At 42.6% G+C, this 25941-nt stretch overlaps 1 protein-coding gene across 4 annotated transcripts in view; it reads left to right on the top strand.

Annotated features, from left to right (window-relative positions):
* The window catches only part of ATXN7L1 (ataxin 7-like 1), a 215545-nt gene that overhangs the window by 63453 nt on the left and 126151 nt on the right, over window positions 1–25941 (top strand). For all 4 annotated transcript variants that reach the window (XM_004676920.2, XM_012721020.1, XM_012721019.1 and 1 more), the window contains exon 3: window positions 7971–8075. In XM_004676920.2, the coding sequence (XP_004676977.1) occupies window positions 7971–8075 (105 nt within the window). The remainder of the gene's footprint in view (window positions 1–7970; window positions 8076–25941) is intronic.

The following is a 25941-nucleotide window of genomic DNA, read 5'->3' as shown; positions in this document are numbered from 1 at the left end:
CCATGTTGCTGCAAAAGACATGTGTTTCATTTTTTTTTTTTTGGTTGCTGAATAATATTCCATTGTGTATATGTACCACATCTTTTTAATCCAGTCATCCATTTTTGAGCATTTGGGCTGTTTCCATGTCTTTCCAATTGTGAATAAAGCAGCAGTAAACATGGGGGTGCAGGTATCTTTTTGAATCAGTGTTTTTGTGTCTTTTGGGCAGATACCTAGGAGTGGGATTGCTGGGTGGTAGGGAAGCTCCATGTTTAGCAGTTTGAGAGACTGGGGAACTCTTTAGTGCTTGCTTTGTAAGGGAAGAAAAGTGAGGTGTTTGTACCTCACACACTGTGCACCCTCAGTGAGGGAGTAAAGCTTAGTGTCACCACCTGCTTTTCCAGTCATGTGTTTCAGTTTCCATTTCCATATTTATTGTTTTTGATACCTTACCTTGGGGAGGAGAGGAGGCCTCAGAGATCAGAAAAACAGAAAGTGACCACCTGTTTCTAGAAGAGTGGACAGGTGTTTGGCTGGGGGTGGGGTGGGGTGCTCAAGTCTGAAGATTCCACATTGTTCTGGCTTGGTGACTTTAGATGTTGGATGCTATCCAACATTTGCTCCTATCAAAGCAAAGGAGAGACTTTTTTTTAATGTCCCCTCAAGCTTTCCATTTGACATAAGTGATTAAAATACAGCTGAAAACTCCACTAGCAGAGAAAAGACAAATTAATAAAAACTGTATAATAAGAATATTAAGATTAATGGGGGAGAGGGAGGCTCTCAGGGCTAGCCTCTCCTGGGAGAGGGCCGCCACCTGAGAAGGTGTGTGTCTTTCTTGCAGGTGGACACATCATAGGCACACTCGGACCTCAGCGACTGGTTATCCCAGTAATTTCCCTGGGCTGAGTTTATGTTGGCCCACAAGTCAAAACCACCGCCAGCCCCAGCCCATGTCTTTGATTTTTTCCCAAGGAAGTCCACTGGTGCCTAACTCCCCTGCCCCCATTACAGGCTTGTCATTTTGTCAGGTCCCCTGGAGGTCTGTGTTTCTAGTCATCCCATCGAGAGGTTTATATTTCAGACCGGGCTCACGTTTTTGTTCTTGGAAAGGACAAGGTGTGTTGAAATTATATAAATACAATCGATTTTTTTTCCCATCACCATGATTTTTTAGACCCAGTTAAAAGGGAAAGCTAATTTTTTAACTATATGAATTTTTGTAATATACTGGAATGTTGTTGCACGTGCGATGTTGACATTTTTATACTTTCTATAGTAACTGGGGTGGCCTCGCAACCCTGGAAAAGCCTTTTAGGGAAACATAAGACCATTTTCTAGGGCTTTTTTTCTCAAGTTGTCTCTTTTGCCATCTATTTTTTCCCACCGACGAGTTTTCTATAACATGTCTAAGTATCACCAATACTAGCCACTGCCTTAAGGCAGGCAGCTCTTTTGCAGCTTCTCCCTGCAGCCCAACTTGCAAAAGGAATCAACCCTTGCTTACTTTCCCTTAATGAAGTTTTTCATCTTTTGCGCTATCACCAGTTGTTGCTTCATAATGTCAAAGTCTCATGATTTGGAAGTTGTCCAAGGGCAAATTCAGAAGCATATAGCATCTAGTTTGATCCTGAATCCACAAAACCAGCTGTCTTCCCACCTTAGACACAAGTCCTGTACAAATAGAGAATTGAAGACGTCATTCTGCCTTTTCCTTAACCGCAGCCATTTTTGCAACATGAATACCAGATATAAACCAAAGTTTATACACACACATGACTTTGCTTGTGGAAACTGTTCCCCTCAGAAAGCTGTTTTTCTTGAATGAAATACTACTCCCATTCTGTCAGTTTCTTTTTCAGTATTGACATAGAAAACAGTTCACCAACTATACAGGGAAATCAGTGTTATTATTTTGTTTTCATAGAAAGCATTCTGTCAGCCTAAACTTTGTCTCTCCTTCCCCCTTCCTCCCTTCTCTGACATCTGGGAGAAGAAAGGGTATGTGTGCAAGGAAATGGAGGTGGTAAGGACCACAAGTTTGAGGGGCGGGGGGATGCATCACATGCTATCAGGGAGCAGTCCTGCAATATGAATGCAATTGATAGCTGCCACTGCTACAAATGAGAATTTTACCAGGAGTTAAAGAAGTGAAGAGCTGCCTGCCTTAAGTAGGTACAATGAGAACAGCCTACATGATAAATTTATACAGAGTATTCGTTTAATGCTGGTAACCTAATTTATGAGTACTCTCCATTAATAACCCTTAAGCATTCAATTGGCAGGCATTGAACAGAACTTCAGGAGTTTAATCCTCCAGCCCCACTATCCATAACCCCAAACTCACCCACCACCAGACCATGGACAACTTGTAACCTTTATATGCTCATTTGGTACAGAAAGTGAGCAACATGTTTACTTGACTCTGTTATATACATAAGTTCTTGGGTTAATTATCAATACCACACCATAATTTTATATAAATATAGTGATTTCTTACAAGTACACAAAAATCTTTCTGCAGTAGATGATGAATAGCTTTCTCTCCAATGTGGACACTAGGCATTGACCTGCTAGTAAATGTTTTAACAACCAGCTCTCCAAGGGAAGAAACCTTGATTTGTGGGAGCTGTTGACTCCCATGGCATAAATACTCCCACTTTGGGTGATTCAAGATACCAGCTTGTCTTGTGGAATGCAGAGCTGGAAAGAGATACAGGCAGCTCTTATGAGTTGGGACAGTGGGCACCAGCAAATAATTGACACTTGTGACAGCTCATGGCTTCAAACTCCTACATGACCACTGAAGAACATGACCACTGAAGACCAGCTAGGCCCTGCAAGTCCCAACTCAACTCTGCTCAAATCAGTAGGTTGCCTGGAAGAGGGCTTTTCACACTTTGAGTTGTGACCTTTTAAAACATCATGAAATTAATTTAGAGATCTCAACAAGCATCTTCTATAAAATAGAACACAGCAAAACAAAAAGGAACAAGTAGAACAAGTAGTATCATAATGCAATGCACATTTTTTAAAAAGATTTATTTATTCATAGAGAACTGGGGTACAGGCCTGAGATGCGGAGGGTGAGAGGATTCACCAGAGACAGAGCGGGGAGCAGAACAGGCAGATCTACGAAGTATACCGCTGAGGGGAGCGGTGGGTGGGCCAGGAGAGGTCTGCTGTGCCATGTGGATCTCCTCTGGGGCAGGCAGGGATCGAACTCATGAGGAAGTGGCTTAAGCTTCTTAGTACAGCGCTTCAACCCGCTGCGCCACCAGGGAGGGCCGCAATGCACATATTTTAAGGATGCATGGATAGATAGGTGGATAGAGATTTTTATGTGTGGTTAGTGGGTTAGGGTCAAAAACCAAACAATACTGACCCAGGAGCAAGTGTACTTCTGTTTCTCCCATCTGCAGAAGGAAGCTAATGGAGCTTGCTTTCTCCTAGCCTGTGATCAGGCCAGGACGATGAATGACTAAGGTAGGTAACTATGGTGGTTATGCCATGGTGGTGCTATCACCCTTTTTGATGTATGTGTGACCCATTTGCAGGCAAAATGCAACAAAGCACAACTTTGGCTTTGTTAGTTTACATGGTTGAAGAACATTATATTTGAAATCAGACAAAGCCTGTCTTCTTCCTGCACATTTTCTCAGAATTCAGACTCCAGAGAGAGCACCCTCCTAATGATTATCAGCGCTTGTCTGCCCATATATGTGCACATAAACACACACATACATGAAATTCTGCAGGTCACAGAGACCCCCCCAGGTTTCCCAGGAGTTTTGCTATGAATGGTTGTGGAGGAGAGTCAAAGAATGTGTTGCCTGCAGCAAGGACTTCTGGATCAAGTTAGTTTTGAAAAATAGAGATGACTTTGATTAAAGCTTTCTCCCCACTGCTTCTTAATCCATACAGTTAGAAGATACAAGTACAGATAGCTTTGCAAGCCATCATAGCAAGCCCAAGAGGCAGGAACCGTTAGCCCATTTCATAGATGAGGAGACTGACACTCAGAAAAGTTAAACACATTCCCTGAATGTGCACAACTAACGAGCACTGTGCTCTAAACCTCTCATTCTCACTGCAGACCTATGCTCCTGCATAGGTCTCACCTGTGCTCATCCAAGGCTCACAAAGCCTTGGAACACCTCATTAATCACCCAAGCAACTCTTCCAAACTGGTGTCTTCAACTAGGAAATGGGATCTTGCTCTTTTAATAAAGAAGTGGCCTTTTGTTGTGAAGGGAGTATTGACTTTAGAGTTCAGAGTTTAGAGTCAGAATTCACTGGAATCCTCATCATACCTTTCAAATAACTGCCATGTAATCACAAGCAAACTGTTTTTGTCTCTGTTTCCTTGCCTGGGAAGTGGATGTAATGGTAATTTCATAGGTTAATTCTGAGGATGACCTAAGATAATGTTACCACATAACAAAGTCTAGGGGTACCTAGACTAATATGTCAACAGTGGTCATCCCTAGTTAATATCACTTTTCCCTCTTTTGTCCATCTTTGTTCAGTAGTCTGTTGATAAATCTTCAGTAACTGGTTTTCCAAAAGAAAAGACCTGATTTGTAGTGGTTGTGCATTTCTGTGGTGTAAATAATACTTCCATGATGGCTGATCTCAAACAACCACTGTGACATCACTGAAGATGGATCTGGGGAGATGTTTGCATTGTTAGCTCTGGCAAGCTGGGGCAGGTGTACACCAGTGTTTTTATTTTTAACCACATGGTGTTTTATTTGGGTAGTAAATTCAGAGAGAGAATTAATTAATAGATCTAGCACCATGCCAAACATGATAGTTGTCATCTTTCTCTGTCCTTCCTCCTAAGCCTTTATTAATCTAGTCAAATAGTACACTAACCATGGACTCCTATGGACACAAAGTGGTGGATTTCAAGAAGCCAAGTGTCTTTTCTTACCAGGCACTGTTTAGAACCTGGGCAGCCTATAAAGAGATTCTAATATCTGCCTGCCAAGGAATTATCAAGCAGGCAAACAGGTCCTGTCACTGACCCCACGAGACACTGACCACACTCTGAACAGACATGTGTAAGGTTGAAGCTGCCCTCGAGAAAACCAAGGAAAGTCCCAAATGGTGGAGGGCCTGCGATGGAAAACACCCTTGAGTGGCCTGTCTCTGATTCAGTGATGTAAGAGATGTGTGTGTGTTTGTATGTGTGTGTGTGTTGTGTGTAGTAAAGGTAGGTGACTCTACAGATATCTGAAGGAATCCAGAATTGGATCAGCTGCAGCCCTGACAGGCCTCAGATGAGTGGTCCTCCAACGTGTCCCACAAAGATTCAGGCATAGTCCCCAACTCTACTATGTCTCACCTCAGCCTTCCATTTGCATCCTTTATGATGCACATTGTTGCTTTAAGAAATTTTAATTAATGGAAACTTGTATGCCATTATAGCTTGAACTATTGGAGAAGAGATACGAGGCACCTCAGTAAGAGTTTGCTGAGTGATAAGGGAGTCTGAGGCTTCACCTGTTCCTGGGTTCACCTGTTCCTGGATATAAAATGTGACTAAACCTAAATGAGGCAGTAAATGTTCATAAAGGTTGCCAGTGGTTTTGTTTGTTTCTTCTCATTTTCCTGTGTTTTTCAAATGTATCTTCAAAGAACATGGATCTCTTTTGTTATTTTAAGAGTGAATATTTACCATAAATATTTTTATACTTTATACTTCAGTAAAAAAGAAATATTTTCATAAATAAAAAGTAAAACAAGCTTGGTGTTGGCAATTAAGGACCAGGAAGCATGCTCTCTGTGCTAGGAAGCTCTGGGCCCGAGGTTCCCAGACATTTTAGATCAGCCCAACTTGGTTTCCTTACAGTTCAAGACTCTCATCATGGCTCTGTTCTCTCTCAGCCTCGTTCCACAGGCTTCCCCACCTACAGGCACTGAGTAATAACACTCTTCTCCAGTAACAAGTGTTAGTCAGATGTGGAAATAGACACAGGTCTTAGAGAAGGAAATAACAGGCCCCACCCAAGACACCAGTAAGTTAGAACTTACAGGATTAGTCTTCCTATTCCAGCCACAGGTCCCCAGGGCAGCAAGGCCTCACATCTGACCAAGGTGTCAATTCAGTTTCCCTCTAAGCAGCAGGGCTGCTTTCAGTAAAGAGACCAAGCCAAGGTGCCTCCGTTAAATATTTTTTGAGTTATAACAGAGCTGTCTCCACATCACGAGGAACCAGCTCTTCTCTGTGGCCAGGACTGTAGCTGAAGTTTTCTAGAGGCATAGGTTAAAAGTGTGGGAGTGCAAAAGTTTGAGAAGTTTGTGGCTTTCGAGTGATTTAATACTTTGAAGTCCTTTGTCAAACCTGTCAACAGTTATGACCACCCTCCTCTCAGAGCCAAAGTGATTCTAGAGTCAACTGAGAAATGTCAAGCTGAGGTGACCCCAACACTCTGCCTCCACCCCAGGGTGAACCAGGAGATGTGACCACCAGTTTCTTTAGAACTAATTTTTTTTTTACTGGTAACTTAATGAGATATAATTCAGGTAGTATATAATTACCCACTTAAACTGTACAACTCAGTCATTTGTAATATATTCGTAGGATCACTGCTGTCAATTGGAGAACATTTCCATCACTTTGAAAAGAAACCCTGTACCCTTTAACAGCCATCCCCCAGTTCACTCTAGCTCTCTTGCCCCAGTCCAAGCACTAATCTAATTTTTGGCTCTATATTGTCCTTCAGGGTATTTCATATAAATGAAATGATTCAATATATAGACTTTTTGTGCCTGGTTCTTTCATTTGGCGTGATGTTTTCATTGTTTACCCATGTTGTGACTCAGATCAATACATAATTCCTTTTCATGACTGGATAGTATTTCACATTTGTTTATCCATTCAGCAGTTGATAATGTTTGGGTTGTTTAGACTTTTTTGGCTCTTATGACTAATGCTACTATAGACGTGAATGTACTAGTTTTTGTGTGGACCTACATGTTTATGTCTCTTAGGCCACATCACTGTGTATAGCTGATTCTGTCACTTATTTGCTTAAAAATCCTTAGTAGCTTTCCATATTATTAAAGTCACATTCAAAATGCTTTCCTTGGTTCAAGACTTAAACGTTCCTCTTATTCTTCTGATCTAGTCAAGACGTTTCTCTGACACAGACCTGGAAATTTCCCAGACCCTTTATTTCTTTAACCCCATTCTCCTGAGAGCCCAGCTGACTGTCCTCGCCCAGGGAAGTCTCTCCAACACCAAGTTAGGTCTACCTGCCACACTCTCAAGAAACCATGTACATCTTCTGCACATACTAGCTACCGTCAAATGACTTGTGTGATTACAAAGCTACAATGTTGTCTCTTCTTGCTACCATAAGCTGCAAGAGAACAGAACCCTCCTCTTGCCCAGAAGGTATCCTCAGGCACCCAGTATGGCACAATGGGGCATGAAGAATGGATAATGATGTCAGCAAACAAACCACTTGCCTAGAACCTTCCTTTTGTCTCAGGGTCTCCTTCAGATAATATGTGCCTCAAGAGGCACACAGGGAACTGCTGTGGTCAGGAAAATTCTCCTCTCTCCCCCCTTACTCCTTTCTCACCTGGAAAAAAAAAAAACAGTTTAAATCAGAAATTACTCAAAGGAACTCCCCCCATCCTAAGATAACTGGAACCCCATTGCTTCCCACTAATACTTGGGATCTTAGGGTAGGATGATTCCCCCACAGCCTATGTCTCAGGCCAGTCCCCAGCACCGCTGACTAAACCAACAGAGGTAGCAGACCATTTCCTATGGTGGAGTGAGGTAGGAAGCAATTGCTTCTCTGAGAGTTGGGGAGCTGCTTTATGACAGACTGAGTTCCCATTAGTAAAGATAGTGTCTTTGTGCATGTCTTGTTTGAGAAACTGTCCTTGAGGAAATTCCAAGAGGAAACTGTACACCTTCTGAGACTTAATTGCTTTTTCAAAGAAACCTATTTTCATCTCCCCCACAGATATGCACTTATTTGGCCATTATCCAGCACATGACGACTTCTATCTCGTAGTGTGCAGTGCCTGTAATCAGGTCGTCAAGCCACAGGTTTTCCAGTCGCACTGCGGTAAGTGGACTCCTGCACCCGCCCGGCACATTGGCAGCTGCCACTCCCAGGAGAATGGCCTCCTCTTTGACTCCCCCAACGCGGAATGCTGGCCTTGTGTCTAGCTTAGCCCAAGGCTGTGGGTAGATTGTTCCTGGGGCTCTGCCTCTGCGAATAGTGTAACTATTTTAAGAGCGAATGTAGTCCTTCTACTGAAACGCTCAGCTCTGTCAGGACAAATGAGAGAAAACCTGCAAGCTGTTTAGGTAGATGGTACTAGAGTGAAAAACTATCAACCATCCTTTCCATTGGCAAAGACAGGGGAGAGCAGTGGCTTGAAGAATCGCTCCTGCAGCCTGACTTTTGTCCCCTGAGACAGAGGGCCAGACAGAGACTCCCCATATTGGCACAAAGGAAGGAGTGGAGCCAAGGGTTGCCCAGTGTGGGGACTGCTGGGTTATCCTGCCCCCTGAAATGCCTTGTAGTCAAACTTCAGGTACAGCTCTTCTTTTCCTTGTTTTAAAAAAAAAAATCCAGGTGTGTTTAGAAATTGGCTTCCCCAGTATCTTTGCATCTTTGGTACAATTAATTCCCTCACCTTGGTCAATAGCAAACCCTGGACTCCCCTTAGTGTAGGTGCCACGAACATACAACAGCGTCCACATGACCGTTCCTCTCGGCAGTGAATAAACAGCTATTTGACCTTAAGGAAACACTTAACCTCTCGGGATGGAAGTTCCCTTATCTTTAAAGGGGGCATTGGACCAGGTGATTTCCTAAGTTCCAGCATGCTGAGTTCCAGAACAGTATTTCCCAGTCTTTTTATTTAAGCCATATTCTTTTTTGATGAACCTTAAACTTTAAAGCACATTAAATATTTTGCCTAAGCAAAAATTCTAAGTAGTAACAACATGAGTATGCTCTTACCAATTGCACATTTATCCTTTCTCACACTTAGAATGTTTAACTTCCCCCACCCCTTCAGTATCACTACTATGTAATAAATGAGCACAAAATAAAGGGAGCTGAGCTTATCTAAGCTTTTCGGTAAATATAAATAGGACCACAGAATAGTTTATATTCATCATAGTATCTCTGAATATGTGTCTATGTGCATATTGTCTGTATGTATCTAGGTATGTGTATAAAATCTGATGTTGTAGGTGTGATGTATTTATAATATGTAGAAGAATCCAGATGCCCAGCAGGTTCGAGGTGCCTCTTCCAGACTATGACCTACACAAGCAGAGAGAACCCTGGAAAGTATTGTCCAGAAACTCTGCATAGAGGCCAAGTATTTTGCTCTCCTGCACAATGCTGAGGCCTTGGGCTACTTGCTTAATGTCTCAGTGCTTTGGTTTCCTCATCTCTTCCATGAGACAGTGACGTCCATGGGAACTTGCAACTCTCTTGTTTCTGGCAGAGTGTGCATGAAAGGAGCATGCTCCACAGCAGCTGACCTTCATCCTCTGTGCTCGCTACCCTCCCTTCCAGAGCAAGTGAGAAAAGATCAAACTTCTCCAAAGGGAAACTGAGGCCCAGTGGGCACTGTCAGCTGTGGCAGTAGGTGGGCATCAACAACCAGGCATTGGCAAGACCCCATCTAGCTGGTTGTTCAGTAGATGGCCATGGATGCTCTGTGGGCCATTGTTTCTGTCATATGTCATGAAAATACAGAGGTTGGTCACCCTGAATATGACAGTCATTCATTCACTCACTCACAGGAATGTGCTGCTGTTCTGGACAATGAGAGACAGCAGTGAATCAGACAGAAAAGAATTGTGGGAGCCATCAAAACCTTTATGGAAAATTCATTCATTGGCAGTCTTAGATGGAAAGAGCCTAAAAGGGACTCGAGACCCCACTGACCCGCAGAATTCTGCCCATGGCAAGGCCCCAGCCAGCCAGCGGAGGAAGCCTCCAGGGTTTGCCTCCTTCTGCTCTAGGCTTTTTGGTGCAAGAGCCAAGTCGAGCCAAAGGTTTCTGTGACCATCTGCTGTGAGCAGTGGCAATAAATTAATTTGGGTGTTTGGGGTTACGGACTTCATTATTCACAGCCCCACTGAGCTTCTTGCTGAACCAGCTAAGGAGCAATGATGAGGACACAACCACAACCCAGTAGGTTGGGGCCCACAGACCCCGCATCTTTTAGGTGTGTTTTCATTGGTGCTAGCCCATCTTTATCAAGGCTAGGAAAATACGAGGCAAGCTCAGAATCTCAGCAACTCCTTTGGAGAGGAGGAAGATTTCTCAGTTTCCCTAAGAATTCCTCCTACAGTTTCTTGCTGTGTCTTTGCTGTATTACCTCCTATGACTAGTTTTACTATTTTCAACAAGTTAGTAGGAACATTGTGTGCTAAGTGCCAGACACTGTATCTTTTGTATGTTGAGCTCAACAGTTCTACGAGATTTGATGGCCATTTTGAACATGAAGAAGATAAAACTGAGGCCTCTCTAGAGGTGCAGGGTTCAAGGCCTCAGTGGTATCAGGCTATCGCCAGCTACTATGGTATCAGTTCGTGAATTTGATGCCCAGACAGGGAGCTAGCCCACATGTCACAGCAGACCTCTCCTGTCTCGCCCACTGCTCCCCTTAGCAGCATATTTCAGTAGGTCACCTCTTCTGTTCCCCACTTGTTCTCTGATGAACCCTCTCACTCTCCTTCATACAGACTCTGGCCTACACCCAGCTCTTGTGTGTGTGTGTGTGTGTGTGTGTGTGTGTGTGTGTGTGTAAATAAATAAATATATCTGGGGGCGGGGGGAAGAAGCTAAAACAGAGGCGGGGGAAGAAGCTTATCCAGGGTCACAAAGCTAAGCATGTATAGTAGTCCTGATTTTGAACGCAGGTCAATTCACTCCAGAGTGAGGAAAGTGCTTGCTTAGCCACAGTCCTTACTGCCTCTCTGCATGGGTCATATGCTTTTTCTGCCCTGCCCAAACTCCAAGGCCTGACTCATTCACTCATCACATAGTATGTGTAGTGCAGGGCTTCAGACTTTTGTTAGCAGTAGAACTTTTATTGCAATGGAATATCATTTTGAAACCCAGCTATAAATATACAACCTTGTGCTACATACTGACATTTTGTTCAGCCACATATGCACATATACAGACCACATATACAAAAGTAGTCTCTATATAAACCTGGGTGGGTATTAGGCTTTACTATCTAGGATTGTATACCCTGTGACATCTGAACAATGACTAAATCACCTAACACATTTCTCAGAAAGTATCACCATTGTTAAAGCATATGCGACTGTATATTCCAAGCACAACTACTACAGTGAAACTTGGGTAGGGGCTCAAACCCCACTTGCCTGATCTACTCCTGACCTCGCCCTACCTCCCATCAGCCAGGGCACCATTGAACAGCATTTGAAGTTTGTTGTAGTGACGACAACACACTCTGGATGCAGCAAAGCAGCTCACCTGACCTACCCGCTGACATGCCACCTTTGGAAGGTTGGAAGGCCACCTCCTTTCTACCTCATCTGTAAACAGGCACTCCTCCTGATGCATGGGATCGTTGGTGCTGTGACTTGTGAGGAACCTTCCTATGTATATACCCAAGGCATGGATTCCCTTCTGTTCCCTTTTCCCCATGACATCTTCCTTCATTGCCCCAACTGGAAGGAATGCATCATCTTGCAATCACTAGAACTCTCTTCTCTCTTCTATTGGGCTATTTCCTATCTTCTGCCATGCACTGAAATAGTCTATGAACTATCTCTGTATTGCCCACCAGCCCGTACATCTAGAGTCAAATCCCAGCACAACCTCTGCTCAATCCTGAGACCCTGCATCAACTTGTTTAATAACAGGAAACTGAAATGGATTTTCTCCAGAAAACTTGCTTATTCTCAGCACCTGTGCTTTGGCTGCTAGATTTTAAGGATCATGCTATATGTCCATAATGGAAACGTCAGATTTCAAAATCTCATGTCCTAGTTGAGGGGTGTGTGTGTGTGTGTGTGTGTGTGTATGTGTGTGTGTGTGTGTGTGTGTGTGTGTAGGCATTTGGTTCTGGGGAGTTTGGAAGTTGGTGATAATTAAAAATTGAAAGTCATAGTGAAAAGTCATGAATTTTGGAGTCAGACAAACCCAAGATTCTTGACTAACATTCACTAGCTGTGTGACTTTGCCCTTATTAAATAACCTTCTTGAGTCTCACTTTCCTTATCTAAAATAAGAGTGATCATTCATGCCTTGCAGTTGCTATGAGGAATAGAGATAAAGTGTGTAGAATTTCCTGGGAAGAAAATAAAGAGTAGCTATTATTGTGAAAAAGTGTGGTTAATTTTTATTAAATTGGATGTTTTTTATGAAAAATGAGAAAACCAATTCAGTCAAGTGTTTCCTGTCTTCATTGCTTGCCCTGTCTCAGGAGATGCGCACACTGAGGCCATCTACAGACTTTGGCCTATGATTTGTCTTCAGCGTCCCACACTCTTGGAGGCAAGAATTACCCACCTCAAGATGATTATGTAGCCAGGAGTCCTAGAGCTTTGGCTTGTAAATATTGCTTATTCACATTAGGCCCCACCTCAGCTCCTTGGAAATGCCATGGAGTGCCCAGTACCTTTCTGGGTTTCCCACCAAGGTTCACTGGCCTTGGCCGCCTCACTGTAGAGGAGTCACGTCACTTCAGGACTGTCTGAATTCCTTTTGCTCCTGACTGTGCCCCAAGCTGGCATCCAAGCTGTAAAAAGTAGATGCCCCCACTGCCCAGGAGCCCCTCTACCTGGCATGATGCAGAAGCCCTCCAGGAACCCCCTCTGTGCCATGCAGTGTTGGTTTCCTTGAGTCTGCTTTCCAAGGCTGTGCAGAGAGGCCCTTTAGATACTTTTTAAAATTCTACCCAGGAAATTTAGGATTCTGAAGGGTTGTCTTTTTTGTAAAGTTCTGTAGTTCAATCATGAAGAAAATCAGGAATAGTTGGAAAGGGAGAAACAGAAATGAAAAGCCTTACCTCGGGAATCCTGGTATCACTCAGCGAACATCCCTATTCTGTATAGCTGCTGTGACTTATTTGCTGGCATGATGTGAGAGCCATTCAGCTGGAAATAGCCTCTAGGGCCAGTTTTCTTAGAGTCAAGTTTCAGCTCTAGTGCTTAGCTGCATGATGTTGGACAGGTTACTTTGCCTGTCAGTGTTTCCATCTCCTTCTTCTTAATAATAGGGACAGTAGTTACCTCAGAAGGTTGTAGTGATTGAAGGAACTTGCATGTGAAAATTGCTTAACATAGTGATGTTACTAAGTTTGCTTAAAAAAAAAATGAATCCTGGTTGTGAGTATGTTGTGATAACATGCATCTAAAGAGATGTAAACTTATAGCTTCTGAATCAGATACAGTGTTGTAAGTCAGTCAGTGTTACCTCAATTAAAAGTTATGCAGTACTATAGATATATGTGTATGTATATCTATACATATATACATATACAAAGCTGTCATATATACTAAGATATATATATAAAGCTATCATTAACCAAGTGATAAGCCTGAATCCAATTCTGTATGCATAAATAAATCTTAAAAAACAAAACCAAAGCCCTCCCTGGTGGCGCAGCGGGTTAAAGCACTGCACTAAAAAGATTAAGCCACTTCCTCATGAGTTCGATCCCCACCTGCCCCGGAGGTGACCACATGGCGACGCAGACCTCTCCTGGCCCGCCCGCTGCTCCCCTCAGCAGTGTACTTCGTCCATCTGCCTGTTCTGCTCCCCACTCTGTCTCTGGTGAATCCTCTCACCCTCCGCATCTCTGGCCTGTACCCCAGTTCTGTATGAATGAATAAAATAAAACCAAGTCTCATCTCAGAAGAGATGCCTATGATGGAAAGAATAATCGCATTGCTGTTAGTAGTTGTATATTTTTAATTAAATTGGAATATTTTAATTGAAGAGAAAAATAATAGTTCTGTGCTGTAGTTTTGTAATTGGGTTAAAACTTAGAAAGTTATGTGATTTGCCTAAATGAAATGAGGATGATCTTTTTTATTTTTCTCCTTAAATAGACATAATGAACAGTAGTAGCACATGGGCACTTAAGGCTGTTCTGTGCAAGGCAGGGTCTTGAACCTCTAACCATGGTCTCTGTCTGCTAGATGTCAGTAGCAGCCCACACATCCTGCAGTGATGACAACCAACACAATCTCCGAGCATTGCCTGGGCCCCCTTGGGGAGAAAATCACCTCTAATTGAGAAATCACTGCTATAAAACATAGTGCTACATTTGCCATGTCATATTCTATACTTTTACATATTTCAGTTTTTCTCCAAAAAAAATGTATATGTGTGTACATTTTCCAATCCAGGATTAACTTCGGTGGAATCATACAGCAGCATGTAGAAAGTTGACTATTTCAGTTTCCACAGAGCCTATTCACTAAGATAATATTCCCATCAGAGTCAGACACAAAGTGTAAAACAAGATATCTTACAGAAGTCCCTAAGTTGTAGTCCCTCCACCTTAAAATCAAGAAAGGGAGAAAAAAGCAAAAGAAATAACATAGCTGTAGACACTGATCCTTTAGAATTTTCAGCCACATTTAGTGCTCACCCTCCGAGCAAAGAACTGTACAGTCCACATGCCATCCATCAGACAGAGATAATCCTTGGATGTCACTGCTATTTAAAAAAAAGAAGAAGAAGAATTAGAACCAAAGACCCTAGATGTCATTCAGTAGACAAGAGAGGATTAATTTTCCCCATCTTTCTCAGAGAGCTTTTTATTCCCTTTTCTGATTATATTTTTGAATGCCCTTCAAGTAGCTGTTTTGCATGTTGATGGTGTTGCAGTGGAATTTAATGAACTGTGAGCTAAAGCAGAGAGACTGAGCTGCAAAATAAATGAATGACAGCCACTCGCTCCTGGAGCGAGCATGGCACATCCTGGCTGGCACAGCCATTCCTTCTGCGTACATCCAGATGCCACTATTGGTTGGTACCCAGAGCAGCTTAACCCAGCAGAGCTTCACATGGGAGCTCATTAATGTGGCTCCAGGGTTTCCTGCAATTGTTCTTTATATTTTGTCTATTTCCAGGTGACCTTTGGTTGAGGAGGAAACAAGCCATTTGTACTTCTGAGCCCTAGAAAGTCAGTCCCTCCCAATGTCAGTGCCCCTGGCCTTCCAGGGTGTCATCACCAGATAATTATCCTGCCAGGAATTCCTCTCTGAAGGTGCTGACTGTCACAGCATGGGGCTTGAAGATTTTTTGGGTTTTTTTTTTTTGTTTGTTTTTTTATCAACTAAGTTGGATATGTTTGTTGAGATTCAATTTTTGTTGTTGGTACTGTTGGCTGTCTTCTATGAGACTAGATTATTTACACCAGAGAGTGTAAAATAAAAAAAGGGAATTGGTCTCATTGAACATATTCTTTGTCAAGTCTGAACAGTATTAATTAATAAGATTTGGCAAGAGCATAGAAATCTGTGCAAACTTTATTTTGTTAGTAGGATTCTTTTTAACTTTAATTTGATGAATGTATCCCTGATGCAGAATTAACTCCAGAATTGACATATCTTTGGGGCTTCTTATAATCAGGAAGCATGCCTGCTATTCTTTCTTCTCATTTCATCCTTCCACCATTCCTTGGAAAGTGCCATCATTAACATAGATCCTAAGAAAGTCTTTATAAAAGCTTCTAAGGAATTCCCTAAGGAGAGAAATTATGGGCTGATTAACAAATACCTTAAATCAAGCAGTATGACTAAGAGAATCTGAGTAGAACTACAGATTGCTCCACTTGAAATTGTTGTATTTTAAACTCGTAAGCTGCTCGAATTAAAGTTAATGCTTAATCTAGACCCTAAGAGGTTAAACTGATCCTAAACGCTGGCTTTCCTTCTTACTCTGCTAATGGAAGACAAAAATAACAATAATGCTAATATACTTATTGAGCACTTGCTACATGTGTTATTTCATCCTAAGGTGCTATGATCATAATAGCTCCATCTAACACCCAAGAAAGGGGAGACAGAGGATTTAAGAAATTTGCTGAAGACCAGACTAAAGTAAGTGGCAGAAGCAGGTTTCCAAACTGCCTCACTCCAGCTCACCTTAACCACTCTACTTAGGTTTAGGATCTCGAACTTCCTGCAACACTATTAACTAAACTTTGATGCAAAGGCCATTTTTGCCCCATGAAGAATGGTGGAGATTAAGTGACAGGTTCATGGGGCACCTAAGCTCCCTTTCTCTTTTTCACCTTTCTCACCTACCTATTGCCCTTGTCTACTTATTAACGCAGGTAAGGAACTTGCGCACAGTTTTGAGGCAAGGGGAAAGGGAGGAATAAGTCGGTAGTGATATGTTTAGGGCCGTAGCTGTAGTATTTGAAATACATCTTTCAGAAAATACAAAGAAGAAAGTTAGTAGAAGAGCTGGAATGAGGACTACCATCAATTCTGCCTATAGTTTCTTGGGGTTTTTTTAGATTTGTTTTTACTTATTTTTGCATACAAGAACTGGGGTATAGGCAAGAGATGTGGGGAGTAAGAGGGTGTGTTGAGAGGATTCACCAGAGACAGAGTGGGGAAGGGGAGCGTGTACTGAAATACACTGCTGAGGGGAGCAGCAGGTGAGACAGAGAGGCCTGCTACACCCTTTGGGTCACCTCCCTGGCTGGGGATCAATCTTATGCAACAGTGGCTAGAGCTAGCTTGATAGCACTGAGACTTCAATCCCTGCCCTACCAGGGATGCCCAACAAAAGAACATCACAAACAAAAGAACAGATCCATGAGCCCCACAGCAGTAGGCAATTTCCTCTAAAATGAGTGGAATTCTTTTTTTTTTTTTTTGCTTCTTTCTGTGAATTAAACAAAAATGTTACAAATAAACAAATAGCAGATGTAATAGTTTCAGCTCAAATTTATAACTAGATTAATAGGCTCTTTGTAACTTCAGGATTAGTAAAAGCATTTTTTAAAGATTTTTATTTATTTATGCATACAGAACTGGGGTACAGGCCAGAGGTGCAGAGGCAGTAAGAGGTTCACCAGAGACAGAGTGGGGAACAGAACAGGCAGATGTACTGAAATACACTGCTGAGGGCAGCAGCGGGTGAGACATGTGGGTCACTTCCCTGGTTGGGGGTTGAACTCATGCTACAGTGGCTGTGGATAGCCTCACAGTGCTGCGCTTAACCTATTGTGCCACCAGGGAGAGCCCTAGTAAATGTATTTTTAATTGAAGTAAATTTGTAATTTGTAATTTTCAAAGTCTCTTTCTTAACATGACTCTCTTGGATTAATTTCTTCAGAGGCACATTGATTTGAAAAATATTTATATGCCAGAGATTAAGAGCTGCAGATAAAGTGGTGAAAAAGGATGTAACTTTCTTGAAATCTACAATGCAGTAGGTTAAATTATGAATAAAAATGCAATGAACCCATGTGAAGAGCTGGCACAAGGATTTCCCAGCAAGAGCATAGTAGGTGGGGTAGGTTTCAGGGCTTCAAAGAAATAGGTAGGACCTGTTTAGGATTAAACAACAAATAGTCTATAGATCAGACTCCAGAGTTTTATTCTGGCTATAGTGAGTAGACACAGGAGGGCACTGAGGGAAAGACATAATCTGCTTTATGGTTTTAAAAGATCACTCTGGGCGATCTCGCAGGAACCAATGCAGAGTGGTGCAGATGGGTGAAAAGGATGATTTTTGGAAATAGAGCCAACAGAAATTGCTGTTGAATTGAGTTGAATAAGGGAAGAGTTTAAAGTTAGAAGGAGAATGGTCAGTGGATCTGGCAGAGAAAGCAGCAGAAGATGACAACATGGAAGCCAAAAGAAGAAAGTGTTTTGTAGAACTGGCCAGATGCCGGTTGATCGTTGACAACTATCATTGTAGTTGTTGTGTTGGGCAGCACCACACTGATACAGAGACGGGAGTCGTGGCGCAGGCTACATAATGCACGATGCTGCTGAAGAGCAAGACCCTGGCCTTTTTATTGATACACCAATCATACAGCATTCGTCATATGAGTAAAGAGTAAAAGAGAGGGGGAAGTAGAAGAAGCAGGGGCAGGGTGGGACTGTGCTTCTCATCTGCTGATAGCTTGGCATGTAGCTCAAGCCCTGACTCCCCAGTCAGGATTTCAATCTTATCAATAAGGCATTCCACTGATCAACTTCTGGGGTCCTTCATTATACATCAATCAATGGCCCCCCGGGCATTCACGGTCATACCTCTTGAAGCACACCCTGCCCAGAGTGATACAGCTTTATGCTCTTAATTGATGTGAAAGGTACCTCATAGGGTTGGGCTCCTGTGACTGGGCAGCTCTGACCTTGCTTTAGGAATACAGAACTATAGGTAACAAAGTGGAGGCTGGATAAGCTGCCTATAATTAGCAGACCCACAAGTTGTATCTTGGGATTTTTTTCTAAGTGAGGATGACTTCATTTTTGCATCACTAGTACACCTTGTTGTAGACTGGCAGCCCTGTTATTTTCTCTGCATTTGTGCTGTGCCCCCCTACCAAATTGTCAACAGGTCCTTTTGCCCTGCAGTCTCCAGTGACTCCTGAGGATGACACTGAGTATGTGCATGCCTGAGGCCCAACACAGAGCCCATTTCCTGACTTGATGCACAGACAAGTAAAAGGAAGGATTTCTCCAGTCTCAATCCAAGTGCTCTTTGCACCTCCACTTCAACAGAATTAGCATATGTGACAACTATTGCAAATGCTTGTATACTCTCTCCTCACTCGCTCACTCTTTCTTTCTCTCTCTCTCTCTTTCTCTCTCTCTCTCACACACACACACACACACAGGTGCACACACACCCCAAACTAAGAGTTTCAAGGAGCCAAGAGCTTTAACTTCTGTTCACCATTATATTCTCTGAGTTAACACTGTGTGTGCTGAGTCTGCAATTGGTGCTTAATACACTATTTTTAAAAAAATGAATCTTGGCAGAAAGAAAGGAGGAAGAAGGCAAGCAAGGGAAAGTGCCTTGCCAATTGTGAATAGGCCAAATTCTACACGTGAGCACATTCATTTAGAAGATACCCCTCCTTGAGAGAATGCTGGTCTCTGTTCAGATGCAGCTAGACAGGCTGGAGAGTGGCCTTCTTCCCTTTGCTCTTGTGAGGCCACTGCTTTGATTTCTAACCACTGCTGGTTTCCGAGAGCTGTCACTGTAACATTACCCCTGCCTGGCTCATTACTCATCTGTGGCTGGCCCTCCCTGTACAGGCTCCATTCCATTCCTCAGAGCTGTGTCAACTGAGGAAAATTAGGGAACAGCCATCGCTTTATTTAAATCTGAGGAAAGAATGTTGCCAGTGCTGATTCTAAAGGTCATTTTGAAATTGTCCCTATGCTGAGCACTGAGTCAACAGGCCTTTCCCCAGTGCTCCTTCCTGAGCTGTGAATCAGGACTCAGAGCTAGAGCCTCAGCAGTGCTGTCCGAGGGACACGCCACTTGCCCGGTCTAGGTACTCGCCTGGTTCACAGTATTGAAAGGCCAAGAGGTCTTGCTATAAACAATAAAAATGTATCTCTTTCACTTTGGAGTCACATCACTCATAAATTATCTCAACTCAGTGCTTACACTGAATGATAATATTAATGCACTTGTATTTCTAGTAATGTGGTCTCAGACCACACTTCCTCCTCCGTCTGGTTCTTGAGCAAAGAAACGAAGATCTTTTCCAACTCTGGAGCAGAAACTAGCCATGGAGACAGCCTATTATCTCCAAACTTGGGGACCAAAAGGGTTAGATTTGATTATATGTGATTTTTATCTTATGCCCCAACACCACAACTCAAATAACATCTAAATTGCAACTTGCCCATCACAGTTTCCTTTGGAAGGAGCTCTTAAATATTTGCTGGAGGAACTGATTCTTAATGCCCCCTGGGGTCCTGCACAGAAATGGCTATGTGGGCTCTGGCCTCTAAGAAGGTTCCAAGACCTATTGTTTCTAAATTAGAAGTACTTCTTCCCATCATACGCACATTTGCCATGGCAGCTTTTATTGCTCCCCGCCCTGGAAAAAGGTTCTGTTAAAGAATGTGGAATCTTGCAATTAATGGCATCCTGGAATTGAGGAAATACTGCAGTTAGCAGTTGGGGTGGGGGGGAATCTTTCCTTTGCTCACTCAGGGCCAGACACTTCTGAAAAATGAGTGCAGATTGGGGAAGGCTGCACAAGAGACACATGAGAAATAAATAGGTCCGGGGGAAAATGTAAATTGGAGGGAATAAATGATGAAAGATTAAGTAAACGATTCACTATGATGAACCTACTTCACATGGAATGAACAGAATTTTTTTTTTTCCAGAAAAAGCAACTGTAGTCTTTGTGTTGCAAAAGCAAAACTACAGATTTTTGTCTCAGGTCTTCTTTCTGATTAACTACTGTATGTTTGCTTATTAGCATTATAGATATTATGTTTTTGTCTGCCAGGAATTATTTTTTCAAATTCCCTAGCCTTCTCCAGAGGTGCATTTTTCTAAGAGTGTGGCTTGGTTTGCATCACAGCTGTGGTTTCTGCTTTTCTCTACTAGTAACTGCCCCATACCTATGAGACCTGATGAGACAAACTCCTGCCTCAGCCCCCATTAGTAAGGCAGCATTGACTCCAGCCCCCGCTGCCCATCTTACTCAGTGACCCGAATTACCGTCAGCACTGGGGTGTGATCCTGATGGTGCCCTCTGTCCAAATAAAAGTTTCTGCTGGGTTTAAGGAGACCAATACTGGACCCGAGATCTATTAAAATCCTTGTGATACTTCCTCAGCCACTCCTGTCTTGTCCTTACCACTGTGACCCTCACCCAGGATTTGGTGATAAGGGGCCTCTGTCCTTAAACAGATCTTTGCTTCACCTGCTGTTTGAAAGGAAGAAGTATTGATGGTGCTGTTTGCAGAGAGGCCCTGGGAGGCAGTGGGGGATCCCAGAGGAAGAGGAGTACCCCTGATTGCTGCCCTGCTCTATTGCTGTTTCAACCAGCACAGGCCTGTAGCATATGCAGAACTGTGGCTCTCTTTTATTTGATTACTGTTCTGTCCGCCACCCCCACTTACCTGCAGAACTTGTGGACAGGTTGTCAGTGTGACTTAGTCAATGTTACCATGATCCTTCATTCCACCATATTTAGGGTATTTGTAATATCTGTCTCACTATTCAGCAGACACTAGAATTGTGTTGAGTTGGCAATGCAGCTCAGGGGAAGGACCATCAGTTTAGATTTGGTTTGATTTGGGGGGATTTCTTAGAAAGAGTGCTCTCTGTCCCCAGGACACATAGACCTTTATCTTTCCTGCTTGTCCTGTGTGGTATTTCCAGAAGTGACTGACCTGTGAAAGAGCAGATAGAAGGCCCCACACAAACTGTTAACTACAGTATTTGCTTGATTTCAGCATATTATTAATTATGAGATGCTACATCAGTAGAATAACACCTTTTTCCCCAGGTGGCAGGAAGGCTTCCAGGGAGTCTTTTCATCCAACCAGCATTGGTGAGCAGAAAGAGATGAGTCTGTGGCAAGGCAGGGCACGGTTTGGGGAGTAAGCCAGTAGTGTCTAGTGCTGTACAGTGACGTCATAATTACCCCATGCACATGCTTTCTTTTCTTCTGAGTCTGCCTCTTCCCTTTAGTTTAGCATTTAGTTCAAAGTACAAAATTATGAAGCTGTAATGGCTCGGGGAATTTCCTGTTGCAGTGCTACCCCCACTGATGTCATACAAATCCACCTGGTCCCGTAGCAACAGGACCACACAGAAAACAGTTATACCACTGCATGTGGTAATTTAGGGGCTAATTTTAGTTTTCAGATGTAAATGGGTGGGGGATTGCGCCTTTTTTTTTTTCCTTAAGATTTATTTATTTATGCTTACAGAACTGGGGTGTAGGCCAGAGGTGTGGTAGGTGAGAAGATTCACCAAAGACAGAGTGCAATACAGGTAGATATACTGAGTACACTGCTGAGAGGAGCAGTGGGCGGGTCAAGAGAGGTCTGCCACGCCATGTGGGTCAGCTCCCTGGCTGGGGATCGAACTTATGCTTTAGTGGCTTTGGAGAGCTTTATAATGTGGTGCTTTAACCCATTGTGCCACCAGGGAGAGCCCATGCTTGTTTTATTTTTATTTTTAGTTTAATTGATGATAGTCAGGGAATATTAGCTGAGTTACCTATTTTGTAATATATGATACTTCTTTGTTAATTCATTACCATGTATGATTTTTAAAATGTGCCATATGTGATGTGTGATTAGAAAATGTGTATGGTCTCTCTGTTGTGTGCAAGTTCTATGTATTTGTTGTTATTCAAACTTTATAGATCCTTGTCATTTTTGTCATGATCTATAATTTCCCAGAAGTGGGTTTTAACTCTCCTATGATGCTTGGAAGTGTGTCATTCTCTGCTGGAACTTGGATAGAATTTGCTTTACAACTTTGAGTCTATGCTGTTAGATGCATGTTTATTTATGGCTCATATCCTTTTCATAGTGGAATCTATATCCCTATTACTGCTTTTGTTTAAGTATTATTTTATCTGATTAACATTGCTATCCAATTTTATTTTGAACAATATATATTTGCCTTATATCGTTCCAATCTTTTATTTTCAACTTTTCTGTGATGTTTTATTTTAAGTGTTTTTTGTAATCTGTATAGTGCAGCATTTTTTAAAAATTCTACCCTGATAGTGAGTTTTATCCATTTACATTTATTGTGATCCTTTATGTATTTGGACCAATTTCTGTCTTTTAACTTGTGTCTCTGTTTACCTTTGCTTCTCTATATTCCTTTCCTGACTTCCATTAGATTAGTGAAGTTTTTCTTAACCCACTTCCCTGTGTTAGCTTGGCCAGAATATAGTTTATTTATTTCTAACTATATCTATATAAACCTACCTATTAAGTGATTGCCATTACCTTTTTGTTAAATATTGAACGATATTTTTTTCTAATAGTCTAAAGTCGTCCAGATCACTTATCTTTTCAAGCAACACAAAGACTTTTACATACATTTCCCACTTAAAATTTTAGATACTTGGCCCTCCCTGGTGGCGCAGCGGGTTAAAGCACAGCACTAAGAAGCTTAAGCCACTTCTGCATGAGTTCGATTCCCGCCTGCCCCGGAGGAGACCACATGGCGCGGCAGACCTCTCCTGGCCCGCCCGCTGCTCCCCTCAGCAGTGTGCTTAGTCGATCTGCCTGTTCTGCTCCCCACTCTGTCCCTGGTGAATCCTCTCACCCCTTGCATCTCTGGCCTGTACCCCAGTTCTGTATGAATAAATAAATAAATCTTTTTAAAAAAAATTTTAGATACTTTTCCACTGATAATTAAAACAAAGAATTGAAATTGTGGCCCAAATCTCAGCCCAATAACTTACCGGAGGATTAGAGGCATCCCTGTTGATTTATAAATAATGAATTTTTTGCTGACTCACATTTTTAAACTGATTTTGGTCATCTCTCAAGTTCAGAGTAGTACATTTATGCCCAGCTCCTAAAAATCTTTCAAGTTCCTGAAAATGTTCTGAAATAAAGTCAGACAAAAGAACACTCAGAATCTTACGGTCTGGCCTATTTTCATAAATTCTATTTGTCACATATAATGATTTACAGTGAGAAAACCAAGGAACCCCTTCCTGTTAATACCTGCTTCCTTACCACTGGAATCCTAAACATCAATGTGCATAGGAATCCTCCGGGGTCTCTTGCTGAAATGCATATTTTGATTCAATATTTCTAACTTCCCAAAAGCTAGTGCTTTTGCTCCACAGACCACTATTTGAAAAACAATGCTTTGAGAATAACATTTAGCTTGACACATTGGGGCTCCAGCTCTGGGTCAGGGTTCCCTGGTCCTTCATCCACCAGAAGAAGCATTCCCTTTGAAGTGGCTCAGGATAACTTAACTCCAAAGTCTCCTAAAGGCTTAGCAGAGCCCTCCCAATCTGCCCTGGGCCCAGCCAGAAGCCAACGCTCACTCAGTGCTCAGGGAAAGCTCCTCACCCCCCGTGCTCCGCTGCTAGCCCTCTAGAGGTCAGCACGGCACATGCTTCAAGTCCCACGCCTGTCACTGTGTCATTTAGATGTGACTCTGTGAGTTAGTGCCTCAAGGAAGAGCCTGTCTGAGGCCAGGGGCAGGCAGGCATCCAGGTAATTTATGTTTAAGACAAGCTGTTAATAGAGATACACTTTTAAATAGTAACCAGCAAAGAGGTTCTCTTCTCCTACCGGGTATCCATTTATATAGGACTCAGCTGTTGAAGCTCAAGGGTAGCATTAGGCTTAAGTTTAATCTTCTGTATGCCGTAATTTACAGCACTGAGTAAAACATTGTACGTACAACTATTTCAGTCATTTGCCATGATAAATAGCTTTTGCTCTTGGCGGAACAGAAATGCCATCTCTGCTTTCCATTTATGAATATTGAATGGTCTCAGACAGGCTTTGCTGCAAGCTTTTAAAGGGAAATCCCCACTGAATACATATCCTCATTGGCCCAAACTGCAGTTTCCCTTCTATGTGCATCAGTGAGTGTTTGATCCAAACATCGATCCTGCAGCACATGTATGTTCCTGCTGAATAGTGCACAGAAAGCCACCAACAATTCCAAGTGCAAGTCCTGCTGAAGACTGCAGTTTTGCATTAAAAGCCTCACGCTGTTAGGTAGATTTAGCTGGTGGCAGGAAGCCACCAACAGGGACCAGGGAACTATCTTCGAGGCAATAATCTGATGGAGGAAAAATAGAAGTTATGTGATTCTGTTGGGTTCCTAACAGCGAGGAAACAGTGTCAGCTTGGGAAACTGAAACTAATGGAGACCAAAAAAAAGGGAAGTAAAAACTTCCCAGGCTATATAAATTTCTAGGCTTACACTTTTTGGAAACTCAGAGACACACATGCCTCCTTCCAGTGATCATTCAGATACTTCAGTCTGTGCCAAGTGAAAAGAGGCAAAATGGATATGCCCCTGTGACCCTCAGGTACAGGGACCAGCTTGTCCTAGGAAATCCCTTCAGTCCATGGTGGCTGGTCACCCTGGATTCAGACTTCCAGAACTCTGTCTCTCTCTCTCTCTCTCTCTCTCTCTCTCTCTCTCACACACACACACACACACACACACACACACATACACATGCACAAACATTTGCAAATTTTCTGTGCAAAATCCTCAGCCTGGCATTCTTTGATTTGCCTCATGTTTTTGAGTACCTACTGAGTGCCTAGCATCACATTAGATAGTGAAATAAAGATGCAAGGACAGGCGTTGGCAGAGATGGTGAACAGGTGAAAGGCTGCACAGCAGCCTGTTTCTGAGTGCTGTGACAGAGGCTTCCTTCCGTGGTCATGCTCCCAAATGCCACTTCTCAGCAGTGTCTCTAGATGATTCCTTTGAAAACAGGAATGAGAGGCTTCTGTTCTCACTACCACCTTTAGAGGATGATCATATATCTTTAGAAACATCTTACATTTCTATGGCATCTTGCTGCTTACGAAGCACTATCTCATTGCCCACTTGTTTTGATTCTCATAGCAACTCAGGAGGTAGGCTGCTAGGTGCAGATTGAAAACTACAGTAAATTAAACATCTTTCCTGAGGTTGCAGAGCTGGATCTAATTCTCAAGACCCCTGACTCATCACAGCATGATTTCCCCTTTCTTGAAGAGGAAGGGAAATAATATATCCATTTTGGGAGGCAAATTTACTTTCATGAAACTTCCAGCATTTGCCATGTCTAATTCCCTGCTGCTGCAATGAAACATCCTTTAGCTTTCTCATATGTCCTTCAAATGGGATCCCATATTTCTGGAAAAGCTACCTGGAAAACAGCCTGATAGTTTTGACTGCAAGGAATCATTCTTCAGTCCACTTCTAGGTTTTGATCTACCCTTATATTTACTGACCAGAA

Source organism: Condylura cristata, unplaced genomic scaffold (assembly GCF_000260355.1).
Source record: "Condylura cristata isolate star-nosed mole 26May11 unplaced genomic scaffold, ConCri1.0 scaffold00005, whole genome shotgun sequence".
Lineage (NCBI taxonomy): Eukaryota > Metazoa > Chordata > Mammalia > Eulipotyphla > Talpidae > Condylura > Condylura cristata.
Note: the sequence above shows the minus strand (reverse complement) of the source record. Positions and strands in the feature narration are given on the sequence as shown.